Source organism: Seriola lalandi, unplaced genomic scaffold, assembly GCF_002814215.2.
Source record: "Seriola lalandi dorsalis isolate HSWRI2012SDOR001 ecotype SW California unplaced genomic scaffold, Sedor1 jcf7180002054692, whole genome shotgun sequence".
Classification (NCBI taxonomy): domain Eukaryota; kingdom Metazoa; phylum Chordata; class Actinopteri; order Carangiformes; family Carangidae; genus Seriola; species Seriola lalandi.
The window spans coordinates 1,174,075-1,191,600 of record NW_019525245.1 but is presented as its reverse complement, the minus strand read 5'-3'; the positions used below and the strand labels follow the sequence as shown (position 1 = coordinate 1,191,600).

Sequence of the window (17,526 nt, the reverse complement as noted above, 5' to 3'; positions counted from 1 at the left end):
GTATTTTATATGTAGGTCTTTCCAAAGTACATTAAAAAAAAGTTTTAACATGCATTTTTAATGAAAAACAAGTGAATTATCCTCATTGAACCATGATCTGTGAGAGGTAAAGAACACCATTACACTAAATATTGATTGAAATGGTTAGTAATGGAGTTAATAATGAGATATAAACAATGTTTATTTGGATTTTTTGGTTTTCTGACACTTATAATAATATAATTAAACATGCCCCGGGTCAAATTGACCCGGGAACATCATTGCTGTTCCTGAGAAACGAACATAACAGGAGGGTTAATGAGGGCAGTCATTAGCATCATGGCTTTAAAATAAACATATCTGAAAGATATGTGAAAGATAAACTGACAGTCACTGGTGATATGTAACCTAGAATGTAAAGTACATTTACTAAGATATTGTTTTTGAGTGCAGGTTTGAGGTACTTCAATTTTATGCCCCCTTATACTTGCCCTCCACTACATTTCAGAGGCAAATGTACATTTTACTCCACTCCATTTATGTGAGAAGTGTAGTTACTTTAGATTGAGATTAATATAAAATATAATCATCAAATTCAGATGTATTATTATAGATTTAACCACTCAGCACGATATAAAGTAGTTAACTGACTTGGATGATGACTTTACTTACTTTTACTTACTTAACTTTTAAGTTGTGAAACTCCTGTAATTCTGCTCAGGCAAAATTTTGAAACAGGGGTATTTCTACACCATGGAATTGGTACTTTTACTTAACAAGTAAAAGATCTGATAACTTCTTCCCCAACTGTTGATGCAAAAAGCAAGAAAACTTCTGACCTTTGTTGGTCTTTTTACCCTTTAAGATTATCATGTCATGGACATTTTCCTAATCTCCTTTTTGATGTGCCTCTGTATCGTTAACATTTGCATTTGGAGTTAAAGTTCTGCAAAATTAATAACTGTTCATATGCAGTCTATCTATATCAATTAAATATAAAGCAAAATATGGCTCTCATACAAATATAATCAAAAGCACAATACAAATGTGATAGAAATATATATATAACATTACCATGAATAAAAATGTTTTAGTCCAAACTCCAAAAATGGTTACAAACAAAAACAAAAAGTCAGATGTGCAAAATCTGTTTATTTTTCAACTTTCAACGCACAGTATCCGACTTGATCCATAATCTTTGCAAATATACACAAAATCAAATATACCAAGACATAATTGTAGCATAGGTGTAACAGATAAATGTCTCATATAAAAGAAAATCTTATAAAAATTATTTTCAAAAGCAAACAATTGTAAAAAGTGCTGTGAAATATAAAATAACTTCAATTTGAGCCCGTCATACCACAGATCCAAAATACTGAAATGGCATTAGCATTCATGAGCAATACATAAAAAACTCATGTCTTAAAATGTTACTGCTCTTCCAACAAGATATTCTCAGATATAAAATATTCCTGCAGCAATATAAGAGCAAAAAGAGCAAAAACAAAATATGACTTCATTCTTTCTCGGCTCGCACAGCTTCCACTTGCTCCACTCAATCATAAAACTATTATTTCTTCATATAGCAAAGTATCCTTCAGTCAAAACTAACTTACACTTTATCCTTGCCAACTCATCTGCTTCAGCCTACTTATCTTTGGTGAGAGTATTGATGCATGTGAATATACAGTGCAGTCCACTTATATAGTATATGATAATGCACAAAGAGCTGGGTGGGTGCAGGTAAATGCTGCCACAGTGGCACTGTACACAAGGGTGGCAAGGAGAAGGCATCAGTGTGAGTTGCAGCAATGGCATAATGCCAAGTTGATTGATGACCTCATCATCATTGTAGAATGTCACCAGCAAGCAGAACGACTACTCAGCTTCATCTTTCAGAGTGAACCTGGAATAAAGAGAGGGAGAGTAATTTAATGAAAACCAAGTAATGATGATCGTCAAACGATGAAGAAAACAAATACACAGTTACGTGATATTCCACTCAAAGTGTTCGATTGAAACTCTTCAAACCATTCCTGCAGCAAAATCCATTTCTCTGCTGAATATGTGAAAAGAACCACAGTTCAACAGGCTATACAGGCTGCTGATAATCTGGAACATACTGATCATATGGTCAGAGAGCAGTAAAGGTTACAGTAGAGGTTTGAGAAGTTTTGATGTTTTTTCCACCATGACAACTTCCTATGATTGGAATGAATTCAAGCTGACCAGACCTTCTGTTTCTTTGTCAGTGAGGAAATGACAGTCACCTATCACATCAACAGAGCGCAGAGTGTTGGATGCTTACTATTTTTTTACTGAATATACTAAATTGTTTTGGGTGGAATATCACATTAACAAACTTAAATGCAGTCTGAAGAAGGTTCAATCAGTTCTGCTCACCATTCTGTGACCCCAGAAATCAGGTCAACTTGAGCCAACTCGATCTGCACCTAAAGAACAGGAATGACACGTTAACATCTGAATAAGCAATGTTTCTGTATGTAATTCTGTATACACTGCAAGAAGCACTCATGGAGCTTAAGAGTGAAAGAATCTTGAGATATACTTGAGGTGTGTCTTTCAAAACAATCCTGCTATAAATGAAGGCCACCACTCAAACTAACACTCATACACAGCCTCACATGGACAAGTGTGGATTTAATCAAATTTTCTTAATCAGGTGAGTTCTGGATTGGTCACACGAGACATTATTTTGATACTCTTCAGGTCACTCGTGTATTTACTTTTTATATCGTTGGCTCGTCAGTATGTGTGGGATGCAGTACATTTTAAAAATCTGAAATTTGAGGTCCTCCCGTGTGCCCTGTGCCATGACAGACAGGTGTAATTACTGTAAAGTCTCAGACTGACCTGTCCAATGATGTCGCGGCTCCTGAACGAAGCCGAGTTATTCTTCACTGATACACTGAGGCGCTTGAATTTCGTCTCCTCCATGGGCAGATCATACTCAAACCTTAAAGAAAATGCAGCAGATGATTAGATGTGAACATTAAACTAGAGATCTTACAACAAAAACCTGCACAGGATTATAGAAACAATGCAATAAGTCAATTGATTACCTCTCATTGTATTCTGGTTTGTGGTCTCTTTTCTTCACAGCTGTCTTCCTCTTAGTGGCTTTGCTTTTGTCCGGCAGCAGCATGAGGGAGACATAGCTGTCTACACCATCCTTACTTTGAGACAACAGACCTCTGTGCACAGACAAACAAAGTATCTTACATCATTTTATATGTTAAAAGTTTTAGGATATTAAAATCCCCAGCACATTACAGCTGTATAATAGCTCTTTGTAAATACACTGCAATGTGTAAAGTTTTCATTTGAGGAATCATCAACAATGTCTTCACTTTGTAGGTGGTAGTTTCATAGGTTTTTAAAGCATTTTTCAATATTACTATAAACAGACATTCCACTGTTAAATTGTTAAATTAAAAGAGAATCAAAAACTGCGGTTTCTATCAAGCTATGTTGGATTTATTTCTTAGGTCTACATCTACAACAGGAGTTGGGAAATGTGCAAAATGAAGTCAGCAAGATCTGAGCTTCTTCAGTAGAAGTAGAGTATATCATTGGTGTGAACAGTCTCACTGAAAGTGTTGTGGCACACTATTTGAGGAAGCACACCTGCAAGCGTGGACGACAACGATGAGCTTTCTCGCCTGCGAGGCATACGACAGAGACAGCTTCACCTGCCCATTTCCAGATCCACAGCTAGAGGCAGCACAGGGCAGAGTCCCTTCACTGATCATATCCACCATTTTGGAATCCAGAATCTATTGAAAACAATAATATAAAGATAAAGATATCTTTGTTTATTAGCAAAAATACAACATTTTAACACTTGTGTAAGCGCAGATGTTTTTGCCTTCTCACCTTGAGTTCAGCCCTCAGCAGGATTTGAGTCTCAGGCGAGGCTCCATCCAGATGAAACCATTGGTCCAGGACCAGCTGTGGCTCTGCAAGGAGCTCCTTGACAGTGACCACCAGTGATCCCATTGGCTGGTCCCAGCCACTGGACAACTGCAATGCCAGAGAGAGAGGATGAAAATGTCACTCCAACATTACTGCAAATGCAACCTGTAACCACAAATGGATGCGACAGCAAACAAATAAACAAGTAAATGTAAATAAATATCTTGCCTTTACTACAAGCATCTGATGTTTAGGGTCATGGACCAGGAAGTAGAAAGACTCATTCCACTGAGGACTGGTGCTGCGGTCACACAGCTTTAGAGAGATAATGAAGATGTAAGACAGAGTCATTACAATTATAACTTACTCATTAGACATTAGAGTATGGAGAACTGTGCACTCTGTGATTCTCACATTGGTTTTGTATGTTGTTTCACCCAGGACAAGCTCAGCTCCTGCTTTGGGTTCCTTTCCACTTTTCTTCAACTGATAAAGCAAAGAGAGGCATTCAAGTATTATTATACGAGGAATCCTTTTCGTTAACTTTTGCACAACATGTAAAGAAACTGCAGGTGACTTACAGGTAATGAATGCGCTCTCTCTATATTGACAAAGAGCAGAGCAGCAGAGGGGACAGCTTTGTTCTGATAAGACTGCAGAGATTGAAGCTGCAGTACCTGTGAGACAGAGCACAGCAAATTAGGCCTGACAAAAATGTTGCAATAAGAACAAAGTGACCTGCATGTTGGAATGTGACTTGACGGCCTCATCTGGGAGGCTGCGTTCTTGGGTACACTACAATAATCCATGTTTAAAGAATGTCTGAATAAAAAGAGTGGGACTAAAGCCGGTGGGTGAAAAAGCTGCAAACATGGATAAGGACCAACCTGGTCAAGTCTGACTGAATCTGACACTGTAGGAACCCATTCCAGTATCAAGTGAACCTGCCCAGACTTCACATCATTCAGAGTGTACCACTGCAACAGAAACAAACTCAGTTAAAAAAACAAGGCAACGCCCTCTATATAAGGAAATGAGAGAGTTCACAGATCACATGGCACAACCTCTGACAATGAGTTCTTGACTAACCTGATCTGTGTACTGCGATCTGATGACCTCACTTAGCTTAACACTGAATCTGTGAACATGAAAACAGGTACATTTTTAAAAAAGAGCTAAAACTAAGGGGTATATCAACATTATACAATGAAAACAGCAGAAAAGCAAGTAAACTTGATTTTTTTAAACAAGCATATGTCCCAGCTTGTAGGATTGTAGCATTTCAGTAAAAATCATATCAAGTCAAGTGTATCTCTGTTGTGCACACTGCACAGGACTCTGCACTTTTTAATATTAATTACTATTACGAGTTACTGATTAACCAACATTGAGAAGTATACAGGACACACACCTGCCAAGGAAGTCATCAGCATCTATATCCTTATCGAATGCTTCAAACTTGATCTCCTGGACGCTAGGCCCACTCAAAACCAGCTGGTAAAAACAAACAAATAGCCACATTTGTAAAACAACAAACAAACAAAATAGTACTGTACATACAATGAACTCCAGATATGTACAGTAGTTTCACCTAGAGGACTTCATACCTCATACATTTCATTCCATGTTGGGTTGAGATTCTCTTTGATGACATGACTCTTAAATGTCATCCCACCTATGTTGATTTTAACATAGGGGTCACTCTTGCCCTTCACCATGCCACCCATCAGGTTGTCCTTGGCAACCAGATTCTTGGCCTCCAGCAGATGAATCCTTAGCATCCCCTGCAGGGTGAACATTGTAAGTGATTTAAAACATACAGGAAGTCTATGGTCAGCTGGTAGTTTAAGTATATTATATTACTACAGCTAATTCAGAACTCTGCTGCTAGACTTTTAACGAAAAGAAGGAGAGAGCATATAACGCCTGTACTGGCTACACCTCATTGGCTCCCTGTATCTTTTAGAATCGATTTTAAAGTCCTTTTACTTATATAGAAAGCTCTTAATGGTTTGGCGCCATCTTACATCACTGACTGTCCGTCATTTTATGTCTCTCCACGAGCCCTTAGATCATCTACAGCAGGGCTTCTAAATGTTCCAAATGTCCGCCAAAATAAAACTGGGGAAGAATGTGTTTTTCTTGTTTTTTTCATGAAGTAAAGGTCCCTCCATCAAACCAGACTTGTGTGCACTGTGTAAATGATACAATGCTTGGCACATGTTCAGTTTTATTTTGAGCCTCCTGTCTGGAGGGGGTGATTTCAGCTTCCTTTGCAGTTCCTCAGAATCACTCAACATTATATTTTAAGATAAGAAGAAGTGTCACAGTCACACTGTTTGGAAAAAAGGCATGATGGGTTATTCAGAAAATCCACATGATCGGCTGAGACCCAGTAGCATCAGCTCACTAAACTATTCACCATCACATGATTGATAGAGCTCTGACATTTTTAGATTTTATACTTTTGAAATCCTTTTTGAACAATATTTAAATCAACGCTCCCCCTTGAAATAATGAAAATATCGGAAAATTCAAACTATGAAGACTATGATGGGAAACAAATCTCATTAGGTGCTGGGTGGAAGCTTAACTTACACTCTGCTGATCAAGGAGTAATCTAAACCCACCTCTTTACCGAAGTCCCTGCTGGGGGTGGTCTGTGGTGGAAGAAGTTCACCAGGTTCAGGGTCTTCTGTGACCACTGCTGGCCCCAGGGTTTCAGCAGGGAGACCAGTCACTGTGGAGTGGGCAAGGTTTTCTAGACCAATACTACATTCATGCACACAGACACACAAACACACACAGAGCAGAAATTTAAACATGTTCACTGTTTGGTTTCTTAGGAAGGAAGGGAAAATAAGACGTTTTATTTTCTGCAATATGGAGCTCACCCCTCTGTTGGTTTTTGCTGTGGTTCAAAGTCTCTTCTAATAGCTGTGTCTGACAGTGAAGGATGCTCCTCTGCATCTGTTGGTTCCTCCACCATCTGAACAAAATAACATTGATGTTATGATGAAGAAAAGAGACCGAACATAAAAAACCCCCCCCCAAAAAAACAATTTCATGATGCAACTCACTGCAGCAGCAGGGAATGTATCAGATGCAGTGTGAATGGCAGCTGGTTCAGCATGAGTAGCCTTTTCAGGAGCGGCATGTGTTTCTGCTTGTTCAGGTTGTGTAGGCTGCTTGGATACTGCAACAGACCTGAATACACACACTGCTGTCACAAAACACTGCAGCCACACTGCTGATTGGACTTAAAGTTTCAAATGTGTATTTATTGCTAACATTTCCTTATATTTGAATTACACTCAGCGGCATTACTGGTGTGCATCATCATATCAACCAAAAACACTCACTCATGTGTTGGGAGCTCTGATATTTCTTCCTCTTCCTTAGCTGCTTTGAATGTCTTATCAGCGGTGGTGACCATCTCTACCTTCTTTGAACCAGTTGCGCAAGGCTGTGGAGCTTCAGTCATCCTTGAGTTAAGGATCTGTCAACAACAAATTTCCAGTTGGTTACTTTGTGTATCGGAGACAATGGCACTAATCCCCCGTGTGTGTATATTCTCGTACCTTGAGTTCAGCCCTCAGCAGGATCTCACTTTCAGGTAATGCTCCATCCAGATGCTTCCACTGGTCCAAGACCAGCTGTGGCTCAGAGAGCAGCTCTCTAACAGGAACTACTAGAGATCCCATTGGCTGGTCCCACGCACTTGACAACTACAGGGGTCAGGGCACATTTATGATCTCAGTTATTGTTTGTAATGTCTTGCAGCAGGTTTTAGATTAGATTAACATTATTAGTAATGTGAGACACAAAGTACATTCACCTTCACTATGAGCATCTCTTGTTCGGGGTCCCGAACCAAAAAGTAGAATGCCTCATTCCACTGAGGTGATCTGGAGCGATCACACACCTTCAGAAAGAAAAAGAGGAAAATTGTGGTAATGGTAGATTTATATAACAAAATTATACATTTACTGCACTTTTAAATTGTTTCTTCCTCACAGTTTCAATTGATTTTGAACAGATAATGAGACTATTGGCACTATTGTCAAGATTGTTGTCTTTTTTGATATTGTCACTAGGGGGTGCCAAAGGTGTAATTTTTCTGATTGTAAAGACAGTTATTATGGCCATTTATCCGATAAAATTGTTAATCATTTACCAACACACTTGACTGGTTTCTAGAAAACTGTGATGGTACATTTTATTGAATAAATGACCAACAGATTAATCGAAAAAAAAAACAAAAAAAAAAACATCAACCAATATAATAATGATGAAAATAATTACAAGATGCAGCCCTACACAGACAGCCCACGTGTTTGTGTGTGTTTCATGTCTTTATCATCTGCGTCATACCTTGGTTTTGTAGGTTGTGTTACCAAATACAAGCTCGGCCCCAGCCTTGGGCTCTTTTCCACTTTTCTTAAACTGGACACAGAAAGACACATAACATTCATAACATTAAATAGGGTGATATCCAACTTGCCTTTCTTTTAAAAAATCAAATATTTATAAAATCCAACAACAGTGATTGCTATTCAGCTAACAACAATTTTTTTTAATTTTATTTGTTTTGGTAAGTGATTATTTACAAAAACAATATCTTGAGAAGCAGAAGTAGCTTTTCCACCTGTATATCAATAGAGTATCTCTTTATCAACACTTTGAAAACCCTAGTCTATCTATAACTCAACACACTAATTATGGTGGCTTTCAGTGTACAAAATTACAGAGGACTCACAGGCAATGAGTGTGCTCTGTCCACATAAACAAAGAGCAGGGCCGCAGTGGGAACAGCCTTGTTCTGGTAAGACTGGAGAGACTGCAGCTCCATCACCTGCAGCAGAGAATCAAATTAAAAATACATTACAGTGACTCAGCACTGATGTGCACAGTGAGTCAACTGTGCAGGGGTTGTTATTTGGAATAGTACGGAGAAGAATAGGCAACACAAATAATCAAGATTAAACATATGTGCATGAATAAGGGAAGAAGCTTAAACAAATCATAAAAAAATTGCACTAACTTGGTCGAGGGTGTCATTACAGGACATTGTTGGAACCCACTCCAATATCAGGCGCACACGTCCAGACTTCACGTCATTCAGGGTGTACCACTGAAACAGAGACGTACCGTTACTGAATCACAGCCTGTGATTACACCAGGGGAAAAACATATTTACATACAGTGATCGTGGAATACTCACCTGGTCTGTGTACTGGGAGCGGATGATGTCTGCCACACTGATTTTCAATCTGTTCACAATGCATAAGAAAATGCAGATTTTAGACAATAACATCTGGCCAATGCACAATCTGTGAAGTGCAGCCTCACCACTAAATGATTTCAAATTGAATGATAAACCTTTTCACAAATGGACAAAGACACTAAATGTAAAGTATTAATATTTTCTGACAGTGATAAAGTCTATGTTTTCAACTACAATCTGTTTGGAAACACAAAATGCAGATTTTCATTCATTCAAAATCTTCTTATACACAGCACATCATAATACAGTATGCCAATTTTTTATTTGTATGGTCAAATAATGACGTATTTATCATATACCATGCTGAGGCAATAAAGGCTTGGAGTTAAAGAGAATAATTGCAGGACAGCTAGAAACCTCCACATTAGCCCTCACCTGCCCAGGAAGTCATCTTTGTCCATGTCTTTGTCATACAGCTGTACTTGCATCTCCTGTCCTGACTGAGGCCTCAGCACCACCTGTGGGGAACACAGAACAGTTGACTGTCATCTCTATTTGAAATCATGCTTAGGGGAATTCAAATTGTACAGTCACCTCCACACACCTCATACATCTCATTCCAGACAGGGTTGAGATTCTCCTTGATCACGTTACTCTTAAACGCGACCTCTCCAACATTGATTTTGGCATAGGGGTCACTCTTGCCCTTGACCATACCACCCATCTTGTTATCTTTGGCAACCAGACTCTCTGCCTCCAACAAGATGATTCTCAGCAGCCCCTACAGGAAGAGATCATATTACTTTATCAATCGATTTTATCTATCACATGTGGTGCTTGTATCTGGTACTGTAGATCACTGTTTTGCAATGTTACCTCACTGGCAAAGCTGAGGTCTGGAGAAGTATGAGGAGGTTGTGCTATAGCAGGGCTTGGTGATTCTTCCACCTTCTCTTCAATCACATCAGCTGCCGTTTCCTTTACGTCAACATCATCATGCAAAGTCACTGAAGAGACAAGGGTCTCCACAGGAGGAGTGTCCACTGAACTTGATCTAAAGACACAAAAGGTAGCAATGAGGGGAAATGAAAAAGACAATGGAGAAATGGAAAATACTGTGTAAGGACAGACTTTTTTGAATGTCTCACCTCAGCACTGTCTCTGTCTCTGGTTTTGGCTTAGCAGGGGAGGGATCTGATGCTGAGGTGACCTTAGCCTTATTAGTGGCACCAGGACATTTGCTTGGAATCAGCATCTGCAGTTGAGTTGATATTATTGTTTCACTTGGTTAACTAGCTTTGTAGAAGTCAAGATTATAAGTATCAACATCAACAGAACAAGAACAAAAGCCAAAGTAAAGACAGGAAACAAATTGTTGCGAGTGTGAGATACAGAGACATACAGAAAAGAAAGAAACAGACAGAGAAATAATGATATTACAGTTATTAGAGTAACATATACAGACAGAAAAAGAAACAGTGAAAATAAGACAGAGACATTGGAGATAGAGAGAGGATCATACAGTGAAAATGATAAAGTGATGGAGAAAACGAAACTTAAGGACACATGCTTAATATTTTGAATAAGACATACAGAGAAAATGAAACATCGACAGACACAATCCTCCCACCTTAAGTTCAGCTCTCAGAAGAACCTGACTCTCAGGTGAGGCTCCATCCAGATGGAACCACTGGTCCAGGACCAGCTCTGGTTCAGACAGCAGCTCTCTGATAGGAACCACCAGCGAACCAATGGGCAGGGTCCAGCTGTGGGAGAACTGGAAAAACCCAGCAGCGGGTGTTAACAGAGGGTGGGAGTATTTGTATATCAACTATCAACATTACACTGTTTGCATCCACAGTGCTGCCTGAAGCCAGCCTACCTTAAGTACAAGAATATCTTCTCTGGGGTCTCGAACCAGGTAGCAGAATGCCTCATTCCACTGAGGTGATGTTGTGCGATCACACACCTTCAGACCAGTTGCAAGAGTCGGTCAATTTTACTGACAGATATTATGTCATTCAGAATAGTCCAATACCCACTACAGCAAACCTTAAAAACAGTATTATCTGATTGAGGTTTGTAATTTCCCTTTGGGATTAATTAAGTTAGTACTCTATCTATCAATCTTTTGGGTCTTACTGTAGTTTTTCGGGACGTTTGTCCAAGAGTAATCTCCGCTCCCACTTTTGGTTCTTTTCCACTCTTCTTCAACTGCAGAGAGACAGAAGGCAATGATGTTCCTTGGGAGTTCAACTGTTAACCACTAACGTTTCACATTATCCTTCACAGCAGCATCAAAGGACTCACTGGTAAACCATCTGCTTGCTCGATATACACAAACAGTAGGCCTGCAGAGGGAACCGCCTTGTTCTGGTAGGACTGTCTGGAATAGAACTGGAGAACCTAAGGACACAGGAAAGAATGGGCGAATATGAATCAAGTTTACCACAAAGCGTCCATTAATCCATGACTCAATCTGAAAATACTGACCTGGTCCAATCTGTCTGACTCTGAGGCTGTTGGAACCCATTCCAGTACCAGGTGAACTCGACCAGACTTCACATCACTGAGATTGTACCACTGAGAAATAAAGAGAAGCCATATATATATATATACACAAGAGAAACACCTACATGAAAATTTCCTTCATTAAGTAATTCCAAATGTTTCTGACCAAACTTTGGTTACTTTTGGATTTAATATCCATTTGCTTTATTGCTGTTCCTCAATTCTAACCATACTCCTAAAACCTAAAAATGCAGCGATGTGTTTGGCTGAAGTATCCCACCTGATCAGTGTACTGAGAATCAATGATGTCCTTCAGACTGATCTTCAGCCTGTATGTCAAGAAATGTGGGATTAGAATGTGTCTTCTTGAATCTAATTATCTTATGTGACAAATTATATACAGCTACCTGCCCATGAAGTCATCCTTCATGTCCATGTCTTTATCAAACACCTCCACAAACAGCTCCTGGCCAGGTAGTTGGGTTAGAATCACCTGAAGCGTGAACAAATCACACATTTCAGAGGACTCTTTCAAACCAATTATACAAGATATTTATGAAAACATGCAAACTTCAACCATGTTTTACAATTTCACCGCAATAGCCATAAAGTTTCAGTGACTTGTTATTTACCTCATACATCTCATTCCATGTGGGGTTAAGATTGCTCTTGATAACATGACTTGTGAACATTTCACCTCCGATGTTGATCTTGACATAGGGGTCACTCTTGCCTTTCACCATGCCTCCCATTAGGTTGTCTTTCGGAACAAGATTCTGGCCTGCCAGAAGATGAATTCTAAGCAGTCCCTGGAAAAAATACAAACTTTAAAATGAGTATATGCAATAGGCTCAGACCATTTGAAATTAAAACACAGAACTGCACTGTCCTCCATTACCTCTGTGGCAAAGCTGGGATGAGGGGAGGTCTGTTGGGCCAGCTTTTTGGACAGTCCAGCCCCCATATTGGATGACACATCAGATGAAATACGTTCTTCATCTAACCACAGAACCTATGTTACAGCAGAAACAATAAGAGACAAGATGTGACCAAAATTAAATTTTCAGTTGAGTTCTTCTACATTGTGCTTGTTTTTTTCAGTACATTTACTAGCCATCAAATGACCAGTATGTAGGATTTAGGGGGATGTATTGGCAGAATTGTCATATTTATGTTTTCATTAGTGTATAATCACCTGAAACTAAGAATTGTTGTGTTTTCCTTAGCTTAGAATGAACCCATCATATCTACTTACCGGGCAGGTCCTCTTCCACAGAGCCTGCCATGTTGGACCACCATATTTCTACAATAGCCCAGATCAGACAAATCAAATGATGGTTTAAAGAGAGTCTTTCACGTTTTTATATTACCTAAAGGCCACCGTAGGTTCTTCTACATGCTTGGAAATGGAGGGCTAAGGGGAGGGGCATTCAGTTGGTTGCAATCTGCAACCTCACCACTAGATGCCACTAAATCCTCCACACTGGTCCTTTAATTTGTTTAATGCAGAGCAGGATTAGTGAATGTGTATATTTGCCATTTACCCTGAGAACTGTATTGATATAGATGCGACTGGCAGATCCAGAATTGTCCAACTGGAACCACTGGTCCAGAGAGAGATTGGAATTGGACAGCAGACGGGACAAAGGGATAGTCAGGCTGCCCAAAGTCTGTACACGATCAGCATCCTTCACCTAGTTCATTTAGAATGGAGGGAAGTTTAAATAAGAATATGACAATTTTGTTCTGTTTCATCAGATTGCCATACTTAAAAGTTTGATGAAGACTAGCGAATGAGCTTATGAGCTGTTACCTGAATGTCTATGTCCTGTTTGAGTGGATCATGAATGAAGAAGGTGAAAGCTTCCTCCCACTCTGGATTAACAGTTGTGTAACAAGTCTAAAGGCAAGAATAAACAGTAAGAGTGATTTCAATTAGAAGTCCCACATGCATATAAAATAGAAAATAAATTAAACATAATCTACAGTATCATAATGGTCTTTCTCAGTAGATATACCTTGCTCTCTCTAGTGACATCCTGCACAGACAACTGCACCATGGGATTGGGCTCTTTATTTCCCTTCTTCATCTAAAAGATGCACAGCAATATACAAATATTAATACACAGTAAGGCATGTGAACAATGACATCTTGTAACCAAGTACTGAGCAATAATAGACTTATCTGCCATTCCGACAACACGTGGTTCATGTTATGAATAGTGTGTATAAGGCTACCATAGCAACAGCACAAATATATGAAAGGAAGCACCATGCTGCATGGTACAATCAGGAAGTATAAATCTGCACCAGAGAAACCACAAAGACTACGCTTCATTCCAAAGATTCTGACATTGCTGTTCCCTTTTGTTTTATGATATGACAGCAGAAATTAGCTTAGTAGGACATGTGTGTTTACCAGCCTTGGATAAAGTTAGCCACATTCGTCCACACTACAATGGTGTGAAAAAGGTTAAGAGGCCAAGGCAACAAGAATGAGGAATGCGTGACAGATGGCAGTTACAGCTCTGCCTCAGTTTAACCACAGACAGGAAGCAGCTCTGAGCCGAGTACAAATGTGGGTAGAGAGGGTAGAGATAAACTTTACTCACAGGAAGTGCCTCAGCCTTGTCCAGATACACAACCAAGATGGCTGAAGAAGGTGGATCAGCATTCTTACTAGTCACACTTTCATTCCTCTTTAGGATCTGGGAGAGAATTGAAAACAGATTTGTTTTTCACTGCGATTGTCTGACACAAAGATAGAGTGCTGAAGGGCACACAAAAATCCACTGTACTGTAGAATCTCCAAAGAGCAATAAGCGGAAAAGAGTGACTCAAACCTGCTCCAGTCGATCAGTGCTAGGCAGCAGGGCCAACCACTCCAGTCTGAAATGAACCCGTCCTGTCGGAGTGTCTTTCAAAGTGAACCACTGGGAAGATAGCCACAGACATACAATTGCAATCCAAAGATTAAACATGTGATTGTACAACTGACTGTTATGACTGAGATGACAACAGCTTTTTACTTACATCATCAACAACTACAGATTTCTTCACAATGCCCAAATCCAATTTGGTCCTACATGGAAGAGGGACGTAAGGCAGAATTACTAAAAGAAAAGATGCATCGATGAAGATAAAAGGATCATAGCATAGATGTCTATAACTTTAAGAGTCCGATTATTTGTTTTAAAAAAATGATAGTGTACTTTTTCCCATTGGTCATGAAAGGTGGCAGGTGAAAGACGACAATGAGAGGTTCAATATAGGCACACAGGAGACATGAACTATGCATATGTACCTGCCCAGGAAATCATCCTGGTCTGGGTCTTTGTCATATACCTCCACCTCCAACTCTTGACCAGGCACTTCATGGACTATAACCTGATGTACCAGACACACATAAGGACATGAAGACTGACAGAAGGATTTGTATGGAAGCTGGCTGTGGCCTCGTGGATGAAAATGAACATTCTCAGCACTGTAATAGTCAAATCCCTCAAATATAGAACAGGGTGAAATGATACATGATATCCATGAAAAGGAATATTCCAACACCTGTACACATAGAGTAATGATGACAAACATTTCAGACTTTCCATGAAACTCTCTATTCTCCTTACCTCATACATTTCTTCCCACCTGGGAGAGTCTGTGTTGTCAAAGTGTTTGGAGGTGAAGGTCTGGGGACCAACCCTCAATATGGCATAGGGGTCAGACCAGCCAGCCATGACCCCTTTCACATAGCTGTCCTTTGCGGCTAGATTCTTTGCCTCCAGTAGGTGGATGCGTACCACACCCTAAAAAAGAAAATGGCGGTGTAGGTAGGTAGGTAGGTATGATGTACTGGTGTTTACTGAAATGTCAATATCTTCATCTGCAGGTGCATATTCAGGCTTTACCCTGGGCAAAGGAGAACGTAGCTGGGCCACATGCAGGCCAGGAACCAGTGGAACAACAAGGCGGTTTGGCAAAACCAAGAAGGAGGCAATGGCATCCATGATCATGCTGTCTGACATTACACTGAGACAAAGGGGGAGTCATTTCAGGGAAATCATACCACTGCGCTGCTTAAATAATTAATTGTTCAGTCCACACAGTCATAATATATTGAGAGGTTGTTTTATTGTAATGTTGTGGCTACTACTAATGTGTAAACCAGTTATTTCAGCATGACTCACTTGAGTCCAGGGATGTCCAACAAATTAGTCAGTCCAGTCCAATTGATGTCTAGTTTCTGGGAAGAGATAATAGACAATAGGAGAATGTACTTTATGCAGAAAGTCAATCAGGATTGATGAGAAATCAATAGCAAGAACAGCACATGAGGCTAAACTCAGATATGTGATAGTCACAGGAATCAGGGTTGAGGGGCATTTAAGAAAAGGACAAATAGAGGTGAATGCAGATGGACGTACGGGCCTCTGGATGAAAAACATGGTGACCGCACCGACTATGGGTACATCTCCAATCAGAGGCTCCAGAATCACCCGCATCATCCCATGTAGCTTAAGACAGAGAAACAGAGAGGGTTGCTTATGAAATGAAATGATGTTAAATGCTAACGCAATGGCAGATTTTCTGTGTGTTTCAGTAAACATTTAGAAGCTTTAAAATGTTGTTGCTCAGTTACTTGACCACATAATACTTTTAAGCTTGATAAGAAGACACACCTGTATTCCTTTGACTCCGGCTTTGCAGAAGTATCTTTTCACCTCAACATTGATCTCTACATTACCAACATAGCTGAGGATTAAAAGAAGCAAAGTGTCACCTACAATAATGCCTTTTGAAAGACGTAACACTGCAGTGACAGCAACTCACAAACCCAAAAAACAATGGACAAACATTTACCTGATATATAGATCTAGCAGGACTTGTCCCTTGTCATTCTCTGTGTGTGCCTTGATCCCTACAACCTTCATGGCCTGGAGCAAACAGAGAGCACATTTGTTTGCATAAAATAAACAACATGCATCATTTGTGTGAATCTTTACAGAATTCATAGTGTCGTATAGTTAAAGTATCAATGCCATCACCTTGTCACCCATGTCCACTTTTGTGAAGCTAAGGGTCTGGAGGTGGGTGCTTGAGGCTCGGATAGATGGAGCGATGGTTTCCACCAGCAGCTTCTCAAGGTATTGGCCGACAAAAGGCCACACCTGCTGCAGCACCTGGCCGGGCCATTAAGAGCACAAGGTTATGAGCTGCTTGGTAGATTACATATGATGTACATCCCTGCAGTATTCAACCAGAGACTAGTGCTTTGAGTAAACTTTGTAATTTTAGCCATGTACATTGCGACAAAACTATTTGTCAGATGCCTTGGTGTCCATAAGCAAGAACAGAGGAATGACAGGGACAGCTGCAGCCAGTTGAGTCTACTCAGCTGCTAGTCTTCTTATTTGGGTCCTTGAATGAATGCATGCCATGCGCTGCATGTGTTCACTTTTTACAAAATATTAATATTGCTTCATTAACTTTCCAAGTCTTCATTCCTACAGCAAAAGAACAAAAAGCGGAGGCAGTGTTTGGTTGTGCGCTTGTGTGACCGTAGAAAAAAAAAAAACTGCGTTTGTTCCAGTCTAGCATAAGTAGAGAGTGAGTCATCAGCCGCCTGCTTCTGTGGAGGATAGAGCTTGAGCAACAGGGGAATCTGGTGACCACCCCTCCAGTGAAAAGTCTCAAACCTCTGCTTTGTCTGCTCTCAGACGCTCGGATCTCGTGGTCCTGTTAGCATGAATACTTTTATTTCTGTATATCTATATTAGTGGCCCGTGTCTCTCTGGGCTAGAAGAGAAAGTTGGAGGGGGGACAATAACTGCAGTTTTATTTTGTTTTGCGGGGGGGGGGGGGGGGGGGGGGGG

At 40.0% G+C, this 17,526-nt stretch overlaps 1 protein-coding gene across 1 annotated transcript in view; it reads right to left on the bottom strand.

The window, feature by feature from the left end:
- Positions 1–1,111: 1,111 nt before the first annotated feature.
- The window catches only part of esyt1b (extended synaptotagmin-like protein 1b), an 18,733-nt gene continuing 2,318 nt past the window's right edge, over positions 1,112–17,526 (bottom strand). The window contains exons 4-53 of the mRNA XM_023423493.2: positions 16,699–16,833; positions 16,514–16,587; positions 16,333–16,405; positions 16,078–16,167; positions 15,841–15,896; positions 15,562–15,682; positions 15,283–15,459; positions 14,961–15,043; positions 14,690–14,738; positions 14,500–14,589; positions 14,269–14,364; positions 13,675–13,746; positions 13,470–13,556; positions 13,201–13,350; positions 12,555–12,668; positions 12,289–12,465; positions 12,064–12,149; positions 11,937–11,985; positions 11,639–11,728; positions 11,456–11,551; positions 11,288–11,359; positions 11,028–11,114; positions 10,776–10,922; positions 10,294–10,400; positions 10,022–10,199; positions 9,750–9,926; positions 9,581–9,663; positions 9,143–9,191; positions 8,963–9,052; positions 8,678–8,773; positions 8,293–8,364; positions 7,757–7,843; positions 7,500–7,646; positions 7,281–7,417; positions 6,999–7,125; positions 6,813–6,907; positions 6,549–6,690; positions 5,526–5,702; positions 5,330–5,412; positions 5,008–5,056; positions 4,806–4,895; positions 4,500–4,595; positions 4,333–4,404; positions 4,147–4,233; positions 3,880–4,026; positions 3,631–3,779; positions 3,066–3,197; positions 2,857–2,959; positions 2,386–2,435; positions 1,112–1,888 (exon numbers count right to left, since the gene is read on the bottom strand). Of these exons, the coding sequence (XP_023279261.1) occupies positions 1,861–1,888; positions 2,386–2,435; positions 2,857–2,959; positions 3,066–3,197; positions 3,631–3,779; positions 3,880–4,026; positions 4,147–4,233; positions 4,333–4,404; positions 4,500–4,595; positions 4,806–4,895; positions 5,008–5,056; positions 5,330–5,412; positions 5,526–5,702; positions 6,549–6,690; positions 6,813–6,907; positions 6,999–7,125; positions 7,281–7,417; positions 7,500–7,646; positions 7,757–7,843; positions 8,293–8,364; positions 8,678–8,773; positions 8,963–9,052; positions 9,143–9,191; positions 9,581–9,663; positions 9,750–9,926; positions 10,022–10,199; positions 10,294–10,400; positions 10,776–10,922; positions 11,028–11,114; positions 11,288–11,359; positions 11,456–11,551; positions 11,639–11,728; positions 11,937–11,985; positions 12,064–12,149; positions 12,289–12,465; positions 12,555–12,668; positions 13,201–13,350; positions 13,470–13,556; positions 13,675–13,746; positions 14,269–14,364; positions 14,500–14,589; positions 14,690–14,738; positions 14,961–15,043; positions 15,283–15,459; positions 15,562–15,682; positions 15,841–15,896; positions 16,078–16,167; positions 16,333–16,405; positions 16,514–16,587; positions 16,699–16,833 (5,121 nt within the window). The 3' untranslated portion in view covers positions 1,112–1,860. The remainder of the gene's footprint in view (positions 1,889–2,385; positions 2,436–2,856; positions 2,960–3,065; positions 3,198–3,630; positions 3,780–3,879; positions 4,027–4,146; positions 4,234–4,332; positions 4,405–4,499; positions 4,596–4,805; positions 4,896–5,007; positions 5,057–5,329; positions 5,413–5,525; positions 5,703–6,548; positions 6,691–6,812; positions 6,908–6,998; positions 7,126–7,280; positions 7,418–7,499; positions 7,647–7,756; positions 7,844–8,292; positions 8,365–8,677; positions 8,774–8,962; positions 9,053–9,142; positions 9,192–9,580; positions 9,664–9,749; positions 9,927–10,021; positions 10,200–10,293; positions 10,401–10,775; positions 10,923–11,027; positions 11,115–11,287; positions 11,360–11,455; positions 11,552–11,638; positions 11,729–11,936; positions 11,986–12,063; positions 12,150–12,288; positions 12,466–12,554; positions 12,669–13,200; positions 13,351–13,469; positions 13,557–13,674; positions 13,747–14,268; positions 14,365–14,499; positions 14,590–14,689; positions 14,739–14,960; positions 15,044–15,282; positions 15,460–15,561; positions 15,683–15,840; positions 15,897–16,077; positions 16,168–16,332; positions 16,406–16,513; positions 16,588–16,698; positions 16,834–17,526) is intronic.